Genomic DNA, 19,585 nt, shown 5'->3' with positions numbered 1-19,585 from the left:
TCAAATGCACAGAAGCAGAGAGCAGAACAGTGGCTACTAGTGGCAGGGAGGTGGGAGATAATTGGTCAAAGGGTCCAAAGGTGCAGTTAGGGAGGATGACTAACTCTAGAGATCTAATGTACAGTGTGATGACTATAGTTAATCATACTATATTGTATAATGGAAATTTGCTAAAAGAGTAGATTTCATGTGCTGTTAGCACACACACATACACACACATACAAAGCTAACTATGTGAGGAGATGGATATGTTAGTTTGACTGTAGTAATGGTTTCATTATGTATAACAAATCCTCATTTAATGTCATCAATAGGTGCTTGGAAACTGTGACTTTAAGAGAAACAATGTATAAAAAACCCAATTTTCTTCTTGGCAACATTTTAACAAAACGTTGAAGGAAACCGTATCATTTGAGGGTCTGCTTTATGTCATTTCACTAAAAGTTGAGTTTCCAAAAACCCATCAATGACATTAAGGATTTACTGTATGTGTATATCAAAACATCATGTTGTACACCTTAAATATAAACAATTTTTATTTAAAAAATGCAACTGCTCTTTTTTTAAATTTCAGAATATTACAGGGGTACAAATGTTTAGGTTACTTGGGAGAAAAGGACAGAGAACATAAAGCAGCCATTTTAAGATAGAGTCATGTGTTGTGTGTAAGGTGATGGTCCCAATGATTATCATAGTGTACCTTGTCTATGCTTAGAAATGTTTGGATACACAAATCCTTATCATTGTACTACAACTGTATTCAGTACAGTAACATGCTGTGCAGCCTTGTAGCTTAGGAGCAGTAGGCTGTGCGATATAGCCTAGGTGTACAGCAGGCTATACCATCTAGGTTTGCATAAGTGCGCTCTATGATATTCGCATAATGGTGAAATCGCCTAGTAACGCACTTCCCAGAATGGATCCCCTTTGTTAAGCAAAGCGTCACTGTAAATGACATTTTTGTAAAATGTATATTTGGAAAAGAATAGCCCTTCTATTGTAAGTTTTCTGGGCTTCCATGAGAAGGAAGCGTTAGGTAGCCCCTAGACTGAGAACACCGATGGCCCACATCCTAACTAAGTTAGTGGCATAGGATGAGTTCATAGATTTTATTGTATTCTTATTTTGTTTCCTCTTACCATAAACTAATGGGATACGTAGAGTTTTAGTGTACCTCTTCAAATCACAGTAATTAATATGCTGTCACAGAAAGCAATAATATAGAGTAAACGAGTTAGGTGGTATCGACAATAGAAAGCTGCAGCGTGAACTGATGCCGAGGTGCTTGTGAGGGGGATGCCTTAGCTGAACACTGTGGCATGGATCCCTTAGAGTGTGTCTCTTAGAAAGATACCGGCTAATGCTTGGTAAACACCACTTTAGATTATAATCTTTTGTGTATTGGAGATATTTTATCATAATTTGGCTTCCAAATTTAAATCCCTAAATAATTTTTTCACCTTTCTTTGCATTTTAATGAATGTCTTATTCCCTCGGAAACCATCATTCAAGAGTGTGTTTTAGTAATCAGAAACCCCAAACATGACAGCTGTTAGCAATATATGTCATTCAGTTATCGAGAGTTTTAGGACCGTGATTATTTTGTTTCTGGAACATCTTTATAAATAGTAGGAACCTCTGCTTGGGCCCTGAAGTCCTAGGTTAATATTTATTTGGCTCTTCCTATTGTCTCTTTAGAAAGGTCTGGCTTCACAGTGAGACCGGTGGCTGGATACCTGAGCCCACGAGACTTTCTGGCAGGACTGGCCTACAGAGTGTTCCACTGTACCCAGTACGTCCGGCATGGCTCAGACCCCCTCTACACCCCGGAACCGTAAGTACCCATGTTCAAAGCCCAGGCTGGATAGAGACCACTATGCTATCGAGTGGCCAGTACTCACTGTACTTGAAAGTGACTCAGGCCCTCTTTTACCTCCAAAGTAATTTCCTCTTTAGAGCAGTGAGAGTCACAGCACTCACCTAAAAAAGAAAAGGCTTGTTGAAAGATCACACTCCTCAGCTGGGCACTTAAGGCCAATGATATTCTAGCTCCGGCTCACTTCTCTAACTTTATCCCAACACTGAACCTTCTGTTTGGCCGGGTCTCCATTTTAGATGAGGAAGGGAAGGTATAGAGGGTATAATAAACGTTGACACATTGTCGGGACTCATGGACCTCAGAGCAGAGAACCCTCTGAGGTTCAAGCAATTGAGTAGCTGATGTCAGCAGAAGTGGGCAGGGAGGACAGCCTACCCGTCCTAGGCCAGCATAAGGCTCACTGGCCAGGTGGGTCCCTACAGGGTCACTACATTGTTTTTTCAGCTCTTTTCAGCTTCCCTGAAAACATTTTTAGGGTAAACAAAAGTTACTTATAGGACTCAAGACATTTGGAAAAGAAATGCTTCTTAGAGTGGAGTGAGTGCTCAAAGGAGCATTGTCAGAGTTAGAAAGGCAATCTCTAAATCTGGCCCAGAGGGTTTACAAATGGCCCTGTTTACAAATAGCAGGCACTTCATTAGTTTCCTTTGAATAACTGGCCCTCCTGAGACCCACCATAGCGTGCCAATAGGTATGCAGAGAGGGAGAGAGGGCAGAGAAATGAGATTTTAGCAACAGAGGTCAATAAAATTTTGGGATAATGTGTTACATTTTTACCAAAGTACTTTCAGCCAATTCATCCAGCAAACATTTATGTGCAATGCTAGCAGGGAGGCACAGCGGATTCAAAGATGAATAAAATATAGTAGCTGTTTTTTTTTTTTTTTTTTTTAAAGCAGCTCACATTTTGGCAGGGGAGTTGGAAACATAAATAATTAGAAAAGAGTATAGTTATGGTTATAATTGGGATGTGTACAAAGTGTTGGAGGAGCACAGGGGAGGGAGAAGTCCTGAAGGGCTTTTCAGAAGAGGTACAAACTGAGCAGGGTCTAGAAGGGTGAAGAGAAATTTCACTTTTGAACAAGACCAGGTGGGGAGAGAAGGGAAGTCTTTCCAGATCAAGGAAACAGCAAGCGCAAAGTTGTGGAGGCATGCAAGCAGCGTAAATGAGCAAGGCTTGTTAGACCAGAGTGGCCAGGGCACAGTTTATATATTAGGAATGAAATGTATCTTCAAGGCCACATTATAAATGGACATTTGTCAAACTAGGACATTAGGGCTTAATTTTGTAGGCAACAGGGAGCTGTCCAAGGTCCCTTAAGTATAATCGGGTATGTTTAGTCATATTTGAGAAAGATGACTGGGATATGGGCTGGGGAAGTGTGAAGAAGGAACAACATGGAAAACCAGCTGGGGAGCTCACATTCCAGTGAAGGAATATCATTTACAAAGTGTGGAGCTAGAAAAGTCCAGTGGAATAGTATGAGGGCACCTATTTGATGCTCTCTTAAGAGCATGAAAATGGAATTAACATTTGGTGACTATAACACGGGTGAGAAGAGGGGAGGGCCCTAGGGCAATGCTAAAGTTTTTATATTGGGAAACTGCATGGAAAATCATTTTCAATAATGATTGAGAATATTGGAGGAGGATCAGACTTGGAGGGAGGAAGGAAGGGACGAGGGAAAGAAAGAGGGAGGGAAGAGAAGGATTTGGGTTTGGGGTATGCTGTCGTTGAGGTGCCCATGGGCGGGACCTCCTGAGGGAGAAGTCCCCTGGTAGCTGCAAATAAGGGCCGGGAGTTCAGAAGTGAGTTTAAAGCTCTCGCAATGGATTTGGGTGGTTATCTTTCTTCCAGGACTCCTATGACTACACACATAAATGGAGACTAAGCCAGAGGATGGAAACTTGGGATTCACTAACTTAGGGTTGTTTTTATAATCCCTTTATTTTTTGTTTCATATCATTAAGAGAAAAAGAAAAGTGATGCACAGAATATGGAAGTGAAATAAGGTACAGAAACAGCTGGATTGGTCACAGCTTGGCCCTGGCCTTATTTGAACACAGTCTGAACAGTTGGCTGCCTTTGGCTGAAACTTGGTGGTTGGTACAAGAATAGGTTACGGTCTGTTTACGCATCCAGTTAGGGTACAGTTCACTATGTACAGAGGAACCTTTAGGCTGAACTTAAAATATATAAAAAGGCAGCTTTAGGCTAAACTTAATTTAGCAGTTCAGAATTCAAAGAGTACTACAGGGTGTACTGTGAGCAGTGAGTTCCTTTCCATCTCTGTCCCCTTGACACGGTTCATTCTTTTCAGAGGTCACCACTGCTACTACTTTCCATTGCATCCTTCCAGAAATACGCTACGCAGACAAAATTCTCTGTAAAGATCCCTTTAATCCTTGTGTATTGCAAGGTCCTAAGTCCCTTCTCAGCCACATAGCTTGAATCTACGGGGCACTTTACTGGGAGGGCTGTTTCCTGCCCAAGCGCTTTCACAGGCATTGTCTTTGTAAGGAAATCCCATTTCCTCAATTGAAAAGCTACGAGAGGGCAGATTCTCCAATTTGTGAAGTTGAACTTGGGTACTGTGTTTGGTGCTTGTACTCTGCTTCGAAATAACTGCCTTTGATTGCTGAACTGTTGTAGTGGAGGCAGCACTAATGAGACAAAGGTGAGCCCTGAAGACCCAGGTAGAAATGAGAGTGAAAGCAACAAAAAAGACATTATCTGAAAAAAGACTTTTACTTTCCTTTCTGTTCTGGGTGGAATATATTTTGTTATCACAGCTTTCAGCACACATTTAAACATGTCTTCAGCTTGTTTTTACATTTTACAATTTTAAAGACTCTGGGTTCTCCAAACTTAGCCAGAGAATGGGACTTGAGTTTAAAAAGTGGTGGCAGATTCTTTTGGTTCCCTGGGGAAAGCTTTCTGGCCCGGAGGACAGTAGAGAAAGTCCTGGCAATCAGTGATGCCTGGTTTTCCTGGTGGGAGGAGTTGCTTTTCCATGTGTTTATGTGTTTCCATGTGTTTATGCTCTGTCTCTTTGAGCAGTGCCTGAAGCAGTGATTCTGCACTTTAGTGTTACCTGGCTGTGTGCTTTGATCAGCTGTGATCAAAAGGTTATCACTAATCAGGTATGGAAGTTTGCGAATGATTTGCTTTAAAAAAATCAGTTGGGTCAATCAGTTCAAGGTTATTTCAATGATACCATTCCTTTCACTCATTGGAATTTGAGGGAAAGACAGAGTTCCAAGTTAGATGGGCATGTGGACCCCACCTGGCACAGGTACAGTGGCAGAACTAAAATTCGAGAATCCCTATAATCTCTTTGATCTCCTTTTTGTCTCTCTGGGAAGTCCATATGGCTGTCATGCTATGACCTGTGAATACCTCATCTCCTTTTAGAACAGGATTACTCAACCTTGGCACTACCAACATTTTGGGCCAGATAATTCTCTGTCGTGGGGGGAGGTCCCGTGCATCGTAGGGTGTTTAGCAGCACCCCTGGCCTCCACCCACTAGATGTCAAGAGCACACTTTTACCCTCAGCAGTTGTGACAACCAAAGATGTGCTGAGGGGACAGCATCTCCTCTGGTTGAGAATCAGTGTTCCAGAATAAGAAATCTGACAGGTCATGTTAACACTGCTGCTGTGTCCACCAATTATTGTGCTCCTTCCACTTGGAAGCAATCTGCAGACTTTGTTCTTTTCTAAAACACAAATCTGAAAATAGCATTTCCTGTTTAACTTTTGTTGGTTTCCTGTTACATATAGAAAAAAATAGTCTGATTTCATCAAACCACATCTTTTGCCTCTTTTTCTGCCTCCTCCAAAATCCTCTGCTCCAGCTACGCTGGACTTTTCACTGTCCCCAAGAGCCTGCAAGTTCATGCCTCCATCCCCCTGCGTGGGTGGCTCATTCTGCCTGGAATGACTCTGGTGAAATCCTTTTAATTCTTCAGGATTCAGTTCCATTGCAACCTTCTCAGTGAAGACTTTTCCAGACAGAGTCAAGTGTTCCTATAGCACTTTGCCTTACTTCGACTTTAGCCCTTCCAACACTGCCTGGCCATTGTTTGTTCATGTGTCAATCTTCTTCATAAGACTGGAATGTACTTAAGGCCAGTTGGCAAAGTCATTACAGGAATGAGAAGATCCAGACTGAACTTGTAGTGGATCCCCAAACCTGGCATAAAAAGTGAAAATTGACTCCAGAGTGACCCAAAGCTGTGAATGGCACTGCCACTAGGAGGTACCAGGTTTGAGGTATCTGGGACTCTGAGATTTGTAGGGTGAGGATACCCAGGAGAAGTTGATGCTTAAGGTCTATAGGAAGTCCTCCATGCACAATGGGTGGCAGTAGGATCTCTTTCTGAAGGGCTGCAGCCCTATCTATATTGGTGAATGTCCTCCACTCATCCCAACAGCTTTACTCTGATTTCAGGGACTGACATTAGACATCCTTTCATGAAGAAGACATTTTTACGTATTCAGTATCTTCAGGCAAAATTGTGAACCTTTAATGGTGAAATTTTCTACACTGATGGGAGCTATGAAGATAGGTCATTCAGACCAGAATAGCCACCTCTTCAAATCACACCTACTAAGGGACAACCTATTATGCTCACCTATTTGGTTTTTGGGATAAAGACATCCTTAGAATATAAAAAAAATGATTAGTCACTGTGAAAGTGAAGAAGAAGAGCTAAAGAAATGTAAAGGTTGTCTCTACCACTCTACCTTATTAAAATGTGAGAAAGAAAGGCAGGGAGGGTAAGAGAAAGAGAAAAACTCAACTGTACTACACAGTGTTATTAAAAAAAAAGTACATTTGTTTCCTTCCCCCTTTGAGCAACTAACACTAACTACTGTTGCACCTAAAAGGCAGGAAAGCTCATTGCCCCATCTTAAAAAATAATGTTACTCTGTGACATGTTCAAAATTACATTTGAACTATTTTAAATATTACATCGAGAGGAAAATCTGTGAGGTTGGCAATGTCTGCCAAGCATTGGTGCAGGTCCCTAAGGGGCTGTCACATTTGTAGGTGTGTCCGTAATGTCGGAAGGGGGTGGGTGTTCCTTTCCCAGGAAGAGGAGTAGATCAGAGAGATAGGGATGTCTCTGGATTTATCTCTAGAGGCTTTTTGCAAGGGTTGGGGTAGCATTGGGGAGCTGATTTAGTTCAGGAAAGTTTTGAGCATCAAGAGAAGAGAAAGCAGTTGGAGGGAGGGATCTTTCCTTCATTCCCTGGCCTGCCTTGGCTGGGTCTGGTCTCTGATATGAGGCTTCTAGTTCTCAGCGAGTGCTTTGGATTTTCAGATGTGTTTATCCCACTTCCCATAGCTCTGCTTTAGTTTATTTGCCTTTTCCTTCCTTCCTTCTACGGGGAATGTGGTCTTTATTCTTTATAGTTCCTAAAGACTCCTTCAATGTGTTTTGTGCAAGGTGGATGGTGAATACTTGCTAATTGAATTTCCGTGTGCACATGTACTTGTGTATATAGTTTGCAGTTATATCTGTGGTCCCAATGGCCAGTCATACCTTAGAAATGCAGAGCTCCTTAATAAGAAATACATTTTAATGAAACCATATTCTCTTGGGGCCAAATTTCATGCTTTCCTTCAGACACCGTATGGACTGACTGAGGTCTAGGAAATGGAGGAGGATAGGGCAAGAAGATCCTGTTTTCTAACACATTTTATTCTTATATATAAGACTGTCTAGTCATGTTCTCTTCAATCTGGGCCAAACTCACTCTGGTCTAGATTTCTAAGCAACCAGAAAATTAAAATATAAACATATATTCTTCGAGATCATTCTTTGAGGACAAGCTGGTATAGTATATGTCTTTGCAGAAGAGCTATTGCCAAAGTAATAAAGCAATTTTGCACCAGAAATTTCTTTTTATAAAATGTTTTCATGAAAACATTAAAAAAATTCTATTTTGTGTTTCAGATGTTATGCTTAGCATACTAATAACAAAAATGTACTTGGCACAGTGTAGTATATGAGCTTATTAAGTCAAGTCAGGGCTGCATTGGAATGATTGGTCATTCACCACATACTAATGGGGGAATATTGTTTTCAGAACCCCCAGATAAACTGGGCTTCCAGTAACAGAGTGTCTAGCAGCCTGTTCTGAGGGGAAATGAAAGGGAGCTAGAGGTGTTCACAGTATGCCTTCCATGGGATATTTATTTTACCTGGTAGATAGTCTGTCTAATGCCTAGTTGTCTGATCCAAGACTGGGCCCTCGTGTGGGAAAGTTGTTTATACTGTAATGGCAGTTGGCCTTGTGGCTCTTGTCTGACGTGTGTCCAGTTTATGCCTGTCTGACTGTCGCTCTGGCACTGGAAGCCCAACCTTGTATTCCTCCCACCTCCTCTTGTCCCAGGAAAAACTTGGCCCAGGGCAGCCCCAGGTTCTTCAGATGGAAGACACAAATTGAATGCACCACTACAGTTCAAACGAGAAAACAAGTTCAAAGAGTTTTACTTGCAGATCCTGGGCAGGGCAGGCACAATGAGTCAGGAGGGCAGCCCTCCTTCATCCCTGGGTCATGCGAAGCATGAACGAAGAGTCAAGCAGAGAGAAGAGTGTGAAGTAGCAACTAGCAGAGTGTGGGCCGCTCTAAGTTCCTCGGCAAATGCCTCAATGGTCTTTTTAATGGGAAAGTGGGGAGCCCAGGCTACTAGGTGGGAAAGATGTCTCCAAGTTCTTATCTCTGGCCACTGGCTTGGGCCATCTGGGTATGGTGTTCTATTTCTGTTGCCTAGGCTGCAACTTTTGCTGTGTCATTCCTGTTCCACATATCTTCTGCTTTTTTCTGGTAGTATCACTTTTTTCAAATCGAAGAGCAAACTCTCACTGTTAGGAAATAATTCAGGACACCATTGACTAATGTTGCAATGTTTATTACCATAATACAACTAAATACATTTGCATTAAAGAAAATCTTTTTTGTTGCAGTTGAACAGTTTAGAGGCAATTAATGTTATTTTTAAATATAACTGTTTTAAATACTTTGCAGTCAGGTGATTTTTCTTATCATTGCTGCTGTTTCAATTTTACAAGAAAAATAAAAGTGAATTATTTCTGACCATATTTTCCATCTGTTTCTAAGTAAAGTAAATGAATTTTATGGTTAACCCTTGCTTATTAACACAGAACCCTTTCTAAAACTGGCAGGAAATGTCATTTATTTCCTTTTCTTGGGGGTTAGACATTAATCCTCATTTGTTAAGTAATGATATCAGCAGGTAAAGACACAGGTTTCAGATTTATAGGAAAGGTTGGCTGCTCCTCTCTTGATTGAACAGATGCCTCTCACTAGGTCTGTAATGAGAGGAAAAATATGATCTTTCTGTTCCCAACTTCTTCTCCTTGCTCCCATCTGAGAGGGTTTGGGTCTGTCTGACTTAAGCCCTGGCCGTTGTGGGTGTTTTTAATATTGGGTCTTGCTGAAGTCAAGTCTCAGCATGGTCTGGCTGTAGAGCTGGGAAGATAAACCAAAGCTTTACAGAATTTAACCTTCATGCCTGTGAGCTCCGTTTAGAGTAAACTCGTTCTTTCCCATAGGACATGTGACCTCAGTGCCAAGCTTCCTGCCCAGCCAACTGGCTGCCTCCATAGAGCTATTATCATTCTTGCGGCTCAGGATTGCAGAACAGCGTTATTGCTCGTGGGTCTCAGGAAATGGCATGTTCTCAGAAAGCCAATCCCATCTGGCCTCCCCTTCCTGCTTCTTCTCCCAGAACTTATGCTCCCAGCTTGGTACGCGTCTTCTCCCTCAGGAGAAGTTTGCTCTGGGCTACACCCAGGGCCAGTTAAGATGTTAGAGGCCCTAAGACCTAGAAATATTATCATCCCTTCCATCCTCCAACGTAGATAATTTCAACAACAACAACCATAACAGCAGCAGCGACAATACTTCTTTACTATTAATAGCAAACATGTATATTGTATATTCACACTAGGCACTATTTTAAGTGTTACATATGGATGAACTCATTTAATACTGCATCCTCCAAGTTGTTACCATTATTATTGTCGGTTCATGGGTGAGGAAATAAGTCACAGAAAGGTTAAATAACTTGCCTGAGATAACACAGCTGGTAAGCGGGGGAGCCGGGATTTGAACTTGGGCAGTAGTGTCAGCATCTGTGGACTTCACTGCTATTCTACATTAAACGGTAACACTAAACAGAGAAACTCAAAACTCAAATATATGCTGAAGCTGAATTGTTTTTTTTTTAAGAATTTCAAATGACAAATTTTGTATAAGGCATTTGAAAGTGCCACTTTCTTTCTTTTATTTGGTGGCCCTGCTTTGCCAGAACCCTAAAAACTGTGTATGCTGATTGACCAGTGCAGTGCTGTGCTGTCTCATCCAGTCTTTGGCCCAACCTCCAGGCTTGTTAGAGGCCCTCTCTCTCCTTTGATCTCGCAGGCCACAGTGGGCCTGCCCCCTTATCAAGAGGAAGCATCTGCTATTTCACTGGAAAGGAAGGGGTTAGTGCCCCATTGCAGTGCAGTTAGCAGACAGGGGACAGCTATGTCCCCAGGCAGATAGACCTATGGACTGCAGGGCTGGAAGAGCAGGTCCCACTCCTCAGCTCCCAGGGTGACTGTGGGCAAGCCATTTAACCTCCCTGTGTGAGGGAGGATGAAATAGCGCTTTGATCTTTGGAGAGAAAAAAGCTTTATATAAATACCAAATAAGTCCACTCTTACTCAGCACCTCTTAAATTCATGTGGAGGCTAATGTGCCTCATAAAATTTCAGTGTGTCCTTAGTTACAAGGCCATGTTCTTAGACTTGGACTCCCAGGTTTTCAATCATAATATCGTGTCTACTTTTGTGAATTGCCTAAAAGCAAAAATAACCCCTAAGACTTTTCACAGAGCCTTTTGTCTCAAGAGCTACAAGAATTCTAATAATACACATTCTATTAAAAAAATCCTATGTATTATTTAAAACCTGTGCTTGTTGAAACTAAATTTGTGCCTAAGTGCCTGCTGGAGCCCTGTTTTTGTTCTTTTAGGCTGTTATCCACAGTGACTTGGGATAAAGCTTCAAAGCTTCAGCTGCCCTTCCTTTTTCTTTTTAGCAGATTCAAAGCAGGATTCCTTCTGTCACTCTCCCCTGCCCCCGCATCCAGCTCTGTCTTCCTTGTGTGATGTCCCTATCCAAAATTAGCACTCATAAGCACCAGAACCTGAATCAAAATTCATATTCCCTCAGCACCCTGCAGTCAGGGAGAAAGAAGTTCATTATGTACCTTCGGGTATGGAAGACTGAGATGACCAGGGAAACATTTTTTTTTTCCCCAGCAGTATTTGCATTTTTAAATTGCAAGTTCAGAAGAAGAAATTCAAAATGATTGAATTTTAGGCAAGGAAGAGGTAATCACTGTTCATACTTCTTCACTCCTGTGTAGAGAATTACGTCTCTGCACAGGCACAGAAGCCACTATAAGGGAGAAGGTAAAAGGGACCTGCCATTTCCCACACACATTCTGTTTGTCTGGCATCATTCCACTCATCTCTGTGAGGAAGACAGGATTGTCACCATTTTACAGATGGCAATTCCAAGGTTCAGAGAAGTCAGGTAATTTCCCTAAGGTTACACAACTAGAAAATAGCAAAAAACCAAGTTCTGGTCCAAAGCCTTTATGAGACACTGGAAATTAGAAAAACCATACTTGGTTTTCACTTGGATTCACCTCTCTTTGGAGCCATAGAGCCCATCATCACCTGCTCTATTCAGTTGAGTTCAAAAAGAAGTTATTGAGCATATCTCATGTGCTGGTCTTTTCTAAGCACTGTGAACCCAAAGATGAACATGGCCTGGCCTCTGTCCTGGAGAAGCTTACTGCTTCATAGGTGATAAAGCACCTTCTAAAAGGGCAAAACTTATTCAAGTACAATAGACAGGTATAAATACAATTTGATGGAATATTAATAATGATACCTAACTTATGGGAACTCATATTTTCAATGCATTATCTTACTACATTGTTTAAGAATGGCAAGAGATAGGGAAACTTATAATCTCCATTTATAGATGAGAAAACTGTGTTCTACAATATTATTAAGATGTGGATATTTACATTTATTAATTAAAATTAAATAAAACGACACATTCAGTTTCTCAGTAGCACAAGCCACATTTCAAGTGTTCAATAGATACCTGTGCCAAGTGGCCGTTATATTGGACAGCAGAGCTATAGAACAGTTTCATCATTGCAGACAGTCATTTTGGACAATGCTGCTCTAAGTAATTTGTCTACACAGGAACGTGGGAAGTGGACTTACGTCTGCCTTCAGAGTATATGCTTTTGACCGTTATATTGCTTTTTTAATTTTAGTGAAATTGGGGAGGGGAAGAGAAAGTTAAATGTCTCTTATTTCTCCAAGAAATAAGAAATATCTCGGAAATGGCAGGGAACTATGACATATCAACAGAATTTCCATTGCAGTATTTTTGTGATCGTTGTAAAAACTGGAAACGATTTCTTTCCATGGATCCAGGAAAGTTAGTACTTGCTATTTGATTGCCCTTTTATGGAACCATAAGGTGACTTTTGCTAAGAGTCACTGTAAGAGTGTGCCTTATTTACTTCTAAGCCTTGGTTCCTAATATAGTACCTGGTACATAATAGGCACACAATAAACACTTCTGGAACTAAATTTGAAGAAAGATAACTATAATATCTGCCCATCTCAAAAGAATTGTAGTAAAGGAGAGGAACATCAGTGGACTTTCTTATGATTCCTAGGGGGAAAAAGAAAAGAAGGTTTTCTCCAGGGGAACATCCAGGTGCTCAGCTTCATAAAAAAAAAGGGCACATTTGTATTTATCTATACTGTAATAGGGATATAAGAGGGAGTGATCATAAGAGCTGCCTTAAATCTTATGTGGGTCAGATTTTACAGTATGCTATTTTAAATCTAAACTAAAGAGACTCTGTATATGGCTCCAAAGGAAGCCCTGAGAAAAAGTTGCCTTAGTACCAAATTAATTCCCCTTATCATCTTATGCAGTGAAAACAAACTAAGTCACCCGCCTGCAACGCATCCCGGTGTGTTATCCCAGATTACTTGCATTTACCCACCAAATGTTGTGTGAAAGTTGAAAAACATACCCTAATTTGGCTTCCAGCTCATCCTCCTGTTTCTTTTTATTAATGCAACAACTCCACCCCTCCCACTCATCTTCCTTTCCTTCTCTTCATGATGTAGCTAAAGTGTTGGCTTCTGTGTCATTTAGAACAAACAAAACCTATAGAAATATGTTTTATAAGACAGATGCGCTGATTTGGGATGGGAAGCAAATGTTGGATGCTCACTCAATGCCTCTTACAGGCTTTAATTTACAGCAAAAATAAAAAGGAGTTGTTCAACATGTAGCGAGGGGAGTCAGCTTTGAAAACCGATAAGAGGAGAAAAATGCCAGACTCATTTTGAATTTGAACTTAACAACCAGGACCCTTATTTCCCCGCAGCAAAATGATCGCTACTTTCTAAGAATGATTTAAGAATTCCCTGGAGACGTTTTGCCCAGGCTCTAGAATCCCCCAACAGGGCTTATCAGAGAAGATTCCAATTTAGAGCAGCAAAAGTTTAGTGTCTGATATCAGCTCTTGCTTTTTTTTTTTTTTTTAAAGGAGACATGATGTTTTATAGTGTTAACAGTTTTGAAAGGTCTTACATTTCCAGTGAACAGAGTGCTTTTGTGAAAAGGGCTCTGAAAAGCATTATTCAGGTGAAGATGCATCAAAAGGATAGGAGTTAAAAAGAGAAAAGTTTGCCGATGTAGCGATTGGAGGGAGCATGTGCTGACAGGTGCAATTATGGCCAAATAATTGAATCTTTTAAGAGAGATCTGGCGAGATAAGGCAATAGTTGTGGACTCACATTGAAAACCTGTTCATAATTATATACTTAAGGGTCCAGCTGTGAATGATACAACCAATGTAAGGATCTCAAACTACTCTATATGCAGAACATAGCAGCAGTGGCATTTGTACTTTGTAAAATAGGGTTTAATAGCGTAATTTCAGCCCAACTGACCTTAATTGGTTCAGAGGTTGGAGGCAAGTCTTTGTGGTCTGCCTTCTCCCTCAGACTCCTCATAGCCTGGAACCTCTCCTAGCCCCAAAGAGTGGTGGTCAACTCAGATTCTAAGTCCTTTGGTCTCAGAGAAACTAAAGACAAGTTAATTAATTGCTTTTATTAGTAACATTAAATATCTTTCTTTGCTCTTTGGTTAAAGAGTTTCCAGGCACTTTAGTTTCCTTTGTCTACATGTGCCTTAGCCAAAGACAGTGGGCTAGTGAACAATACAGTGTTTATTGCTGAGATGTTCCCCTAAAGATATAAAAGACAGTAACCTTGTTCCTGGCCTTGAAATATGGGTGCTTAAAGCCTTGGTCCCATGAGAAGTGAGGGGACTGCACATACTGCATCCATACTTTGCTTAGGAATCTTGAGAATTCTTTTTCAGGGTCTCTGCATGGAGATGGAGCTGAGAGAAGGGAAGGGCAGAAACTAGAGAAATACAATGTGATCATTTCTACCTATAACAGAGCAAAGGGCATCCCTAAGTTTCTGTTAATAATTCTGTTAGACATCTTGCTTCAGGCTTTCATTCAAAATGAAACAATATAACTTATTTTTCTGTATTGTATGACTTTTTTCTTCCAGATTTATAATTTTTTTGTCATCTTATATATATAGTTAGATTACTTTGTAATTGTAATGCTATTAAAGGTTTTTAAGTTGGCTAGTGAGTTACAGGTTTCTGATAATGACACCTTAATTTGAAATTCAGGTGATGGCTCCTTTTCTACCATGGAGAATTGACTCCTTAATGTCTTTGGATTTCTAGCATTTTCCTTCCTTTTTCCATTTTAACTGCCGACTTTTCATTTTACCTTCTATCAATAAGTTTTGGACTCCGTTAGTATCCAGGTAGATAGAAGACTGTCTTCTGCATCAGCCTTCTTCAAGCATTTAGCAAGCTCAAAAGGAAATCTAGTATTGCACCAGGAAGTTAACACTGCTATAGCCACAACTTACTCTATTCTCTCCTTACATTATGAACCATTTAGCACAGTGCCTGGCTCATAGTAAGCATTTATGATAATTGTTACTTTATTTTCTGCTCACTTTGTTTATTGATACTATGAGTGAATACTTACGTCTTCAGTACTTCCTGGAGTTTGACATATGGTCTAATTTGGAATTATAGCTACAATGGGGGTATTCAGATTTTTCCATGGTGGGCCACATGATCTTAATTCTAACATTGGTGCAGGCTACATGATCTTTTAAAAAATTGATCACAACAGTGCATCTATAGGGTCCATCCCCATATAGAAGTATTGGACCGGTAACTGAATCAAATGCAAGTGGAGGAGTAATTAGTTAACTATTTACCTTTTGGTCAGCACCTTTCATTATTATCCAGTACCATGATGAAATTTTAGTGGAATTAAATTTGGGTGGCTCAAAATTACATAATCACATTCACTTTTAGTTTTAAGTACTAGTTTCGTAAAGCCTGCTAGGAGAGCTCCTAGGGTCATCAGTTATGACAGTGGGTCTCAACCTGGGCTTTGTCTTCTTATACCTGGAGAGCTTTAAAAAAAGATGCTCAGATTCATCTCAGAGAGCCTGATTGAATTTGTCATAGGTAGGGCCTGGCCATTTGATGCTTTTAAAAAGGCTTCTCAAGTGATTTGGAAGGTTGAGAACCACTGAGTGACAGGAAGAAAGACTTAGGATATAGTAACTACATTTTGACTTGTGCCCAACCAACTTGGTTAAAGTCTTTTCCTACAGCCTAAGCCATGCACAACCCCCACTCTTTTCTTATTTACACCATACCTGCAAATTAAAACAGAGAGCAGAAAGAACATAGCATTGGAGGCAAATCTTTCCTCTGTCTATTATAAAAAGTGTGATCTTGGAAAAGATTCTTAAATTTACTGAATTTTGGTTTCCTCATTTGTTAAATTTGAATAATAAATCTTCCTTGTAGAGGAAGATCAAACTACTAATGTGATATGAAAACATTTAGTACAGTTCCCAGTACATAGTAGGAGCTCAGTATATTTTCTTTCTCTTCTTTCCTTCCTTTTGTTTGTTTCTCTCTTTCTCTTTTCCTCCATCTCTCTCCCCATCCTTCTCTCCTTCCCTTCCTCTTTCTCTCTCTCTTCCCTTTGTTTTTCATTTCTTCTTTTTTTCAAATGAGGGGCTTGGATAACATTTAAATACCCTTTATGCCCTAAAATCTAGTGAATTTGATTCTTTGTATTAAGCAATGTGATTAAAGAATAACCACAACGTATTCTTTTTTTTTTTTTTTACAAATTCATTTTATATGCAGAAAAGGAAGCTATTGGCAAACAGTTGATAAGGGATGAATTTGGAGTTTCTTTTAGTATCCTGTTCACGTATTCTCACTTGGCTGCCCTTTTAACCTGATGTGTCTATGAAGTGGCTGGCCGAGGTTGGGATGTGGTTTGAGTTGCGGGAACAAGTTTTGTGATTGAGTGATGCCATCTGTTATGTGGGCATTGACCTTGTGCCCTTGACCATGATTCATGTGCTTCAACCATAAGACCATCCGACTTATTTTATAATAATGGCGGTAGCACCTGGTATGTAGATTATAGCATCTATTTGACAGGATGCACTTCAGAGAAGTACAAATGAAATCTAAAATATCTTCCAATTACTACCTGGCTAATTAGTTTTCTGCCAAGAAAATAAAATGTTGCTATATCTCGATCCATTCCCAGAGAGTCATCGGGGAATTCATTCCATTACAGCTTGGTGTCATGGAACAGTTCATTATTCATGGCAGTGACTCAGGAAGGCATCTGCCTTGTTTTGTTGTGACACATACCTGTCTTTTGCCCACTTATTTGGCTCCAAATGGAAGCTCAAGCAAATGAGAGAGGTCCCAAGCTTCTGTTATTAACTAGTTAAGGCTAACCAAAGCAGAGAACTGGGAGATTATTCCAATGTGCTGTCTCAAGGGAGTTGTTTGTGTTAGAGCAGATAAATTATCTAGGGGAAAAGCCACTTTGATGATGACAGGATGATCCTCTGCTGTTTCCCAGTGCCTGGGAAAGTGTAACAGGGTTGCAGTGCAACTTAAGGGTTAAGAGCAAGAGTTGAAAAATCATGAGAACCTGGATTCTAATTTTGGCTTCATTACTATCTATGGCAAGAATCAGCAAACTTTTCTTGTAAAAGGGCAGCTAGTAATTATTTTAGGCTTTGTGGGCCATATGATCTCAGTCACAACTACTTAACTCAGCAGTTATAGTCAAAAGCAGCCGTAGACAATACATAAATGAATGGGCATGGCTGTGTTCTGATAAAACTTTATTTACAAAAATAGGCAATGGGCCAGATTTGGACCATGGCTGTAGTTTTCCTACCTCTGTTCTATAAGATCTTGTAATAATAAGTTGCTTTCATTCTCTAAGATTGTTTTGAGGATTAAAAGATATAATGTATGTAATAAAATACTTATCATGTGCTTGGCATATAGTAAGCACTTAAAAATAGTAGTTGCTATTATTTTGTTAAAATATTGTATATCATTTAATGATATGATGCTCTTGCTTGTCAGATGCATCTGGATTTCAGAGATGTTAAAGTATGATTAAAAAGTCTTAGAATTGATAAAATATGGTAACTAATTAATTACAGTAACAAGATTTTATTTAGGATTTTAAATCTTGTTCTACCAATGGTAGTTTAAAGTTTCTTGTATAACATGTCTTCATGATTATTATTATTATTTTTTTTTATCAGAGACACATGCCATGAACTCTTGGGACATGTTCCACTACTTGCGGATCCTAAGTTTGCTCAATTTTCACAAGAAATAGGTCTGGCATCCCTGGGAGCATCAGATGAAGATGTTCAGAAATTAGCCACAGTGAGTTCATTTTCCACCTAAAAACTGTTCTATTTATGTCCGTTTGTAAGGTAAGAAGCTTCAGAGTTACTGACTGTGAATTATAGGCAAATGTTCTAGAGAGAATATGGTGATTTTATCCTTTTTCATGTTGTGTTCTTTTGAAGCACAGTGAATTCTTGGCTTCTTGACCACCAAAATATTTGTATTTTATTCTTCTTGTTCAGGGGTTAGTTAGATATAAAGGGCTAGATAGTAAATACATTAGGTTTGTGGGTCATAAGGTCTCTGTCACAGTTACTCAGCTCAGCCACTGTTACAAAAACAGCCTTAGACAATACATAAATGAATGACTGTGGCTGTGTTCCAATAAAACTTTATTTACAAAAGCTGGTGGTGGGCCAGATTCGTGCTGTAGTTTGCTGACTCCCATAGAAATATTAGTAATAGTAAAAAGTATACATTTGTGATAAAGTAGGGGTTGTACCTGGGATTATCTCTTTGCTTTGTCTGTATGGTTGTGGTCATATATGATTTGAGTCAGCAGTAAGAAACTCAGGCTCAATAATTATTCTAAGTGCATCCCCCAAAATTTAATAGATGCTGGGTTATATTCTCAAAACTGAGTTTCTTCTCAAAACAAGCAACATGAGAAGAAAGGTGTAATGCTGGCTGCTACCTTTAAGATGCAGAAGAGCCAGATCTTGCACACTCACATGCCTTACCTTAGCCCCATTTCGAAGAGCCCAGGAAAAGAAAGCAAGTTTAGCAAGATCTCTGGCCTACAGAGACCAGCCAGTTAGCCTAATGAGCAAAACCACCATGAAAAGAAAAATGGGATCTTAAGTTGTATGTATGTGGCACAGATACACATCAGTGACATATTAGATATGCAGGAATATTCTTCACTCCCACCAAGAAATAAGTTTTCTCTAGATTTCTTAAAACGCACAACTCTTTCAGTGTATTTTTTGTTTCCTACTTATTTTTGATAGGATATGGGAACTGAGAAATATTTCAGTACTGAAAGATACACAGCAAGCCACCTAAATGGCAGTGACCCTTAGTGTCATTACGGGGATGCACAAGGCACCTTGGTGGACTGAGGGAATGTACCTCTCGTGTGGCAGAATGCTGGTTCCCAGCCACCACTAAGTGTTGCCAGATGGGATGCAGGGCTTTGTCTTGCCACATCACCCCAATTTTTAAGAGAGACTGGCAATCTATATTTTTAAACGAAATCTAATGATTTTAAAATTTTGGCTCATTATAAACATCCCACCATTATGAGCTGAGGAAAATATATTTGTAGACTGAATCTGGATCTCATGTGCATTGGCTGTCTTTCAGGATATAGCCAATTATCTCAAAACTTAGTGGCTTAAAGCAACACATATTTATTATCTCATGGTTTCTATGTGAAAATTTGAGAGCAGTTTACTGAGTGGTTCTGGCTCAGGGACTCTCATGAGGTTGTAGTCGAGGTGTGGCCGGGCCTGTGGTTGTCGGAGGGTTCGGGGGTCTGCTTCTAGGACGGCCCACTCACATGGCTGTCATCAGGAGGTCTCTGTTCCTCACCACGTGGGCCTTTCCGTGGGCTGTTAGAGTGTCTTTACAACATGGCCACTGGCCTCCTCCACAGCAAGTGATGAGACGGAGGGAGAGAGCGAGAGCAAGGAGGAAGTTGTAATGCCTTTCGTGACTTGATCCAATGCTGTCCCCATTGGCCGTATTCTATTCATTAGAGGAGA

General features: G+C 40.2%; 1 protein-coding gene across 1 annotated transcript in view; it reads left to right on the top strand.

The window, feature by feature from the left end:
• The window catches only part of TPH2 (tryptophan hydroxylase 2), a 94,689-nt gene that overhangs the window by 33,145 nt on the left and 41,959 nt on the right, over positions 1-19,585 (top strand). Inside the window, exons 7-8 of the mRNA XM_045555235.1 lie at positions 1,699-1,834; positions 17,729-17,855. Coding sequence (XP_045411191.1) covers positions 1,699-1,834; positions 17,729-17,855 — 263 coding nt within the window. The remainder of the gene's footprint in view (positions 1-1,698; positions 1,835-17,728; positions 17,856-19,585) is intronic.

This window comes from Lemur catta, chromosome 6, assembly GCF_020740605.2.
Source record: "Lemur catta isolate mLemCat1 chromosome 6, mLemCat1.pri, whole genome shotgun sequence".
Classification (NCBI taxonomy): domain Eukaryota; kingdom Metazoa; phylum Chordata; class Mammalia; order Primates; family Lemuridae; genus Lemur; species Lemur catta.
This window is presented reverse-complemented; position numbering and strand designations above follow the sequence as displayed.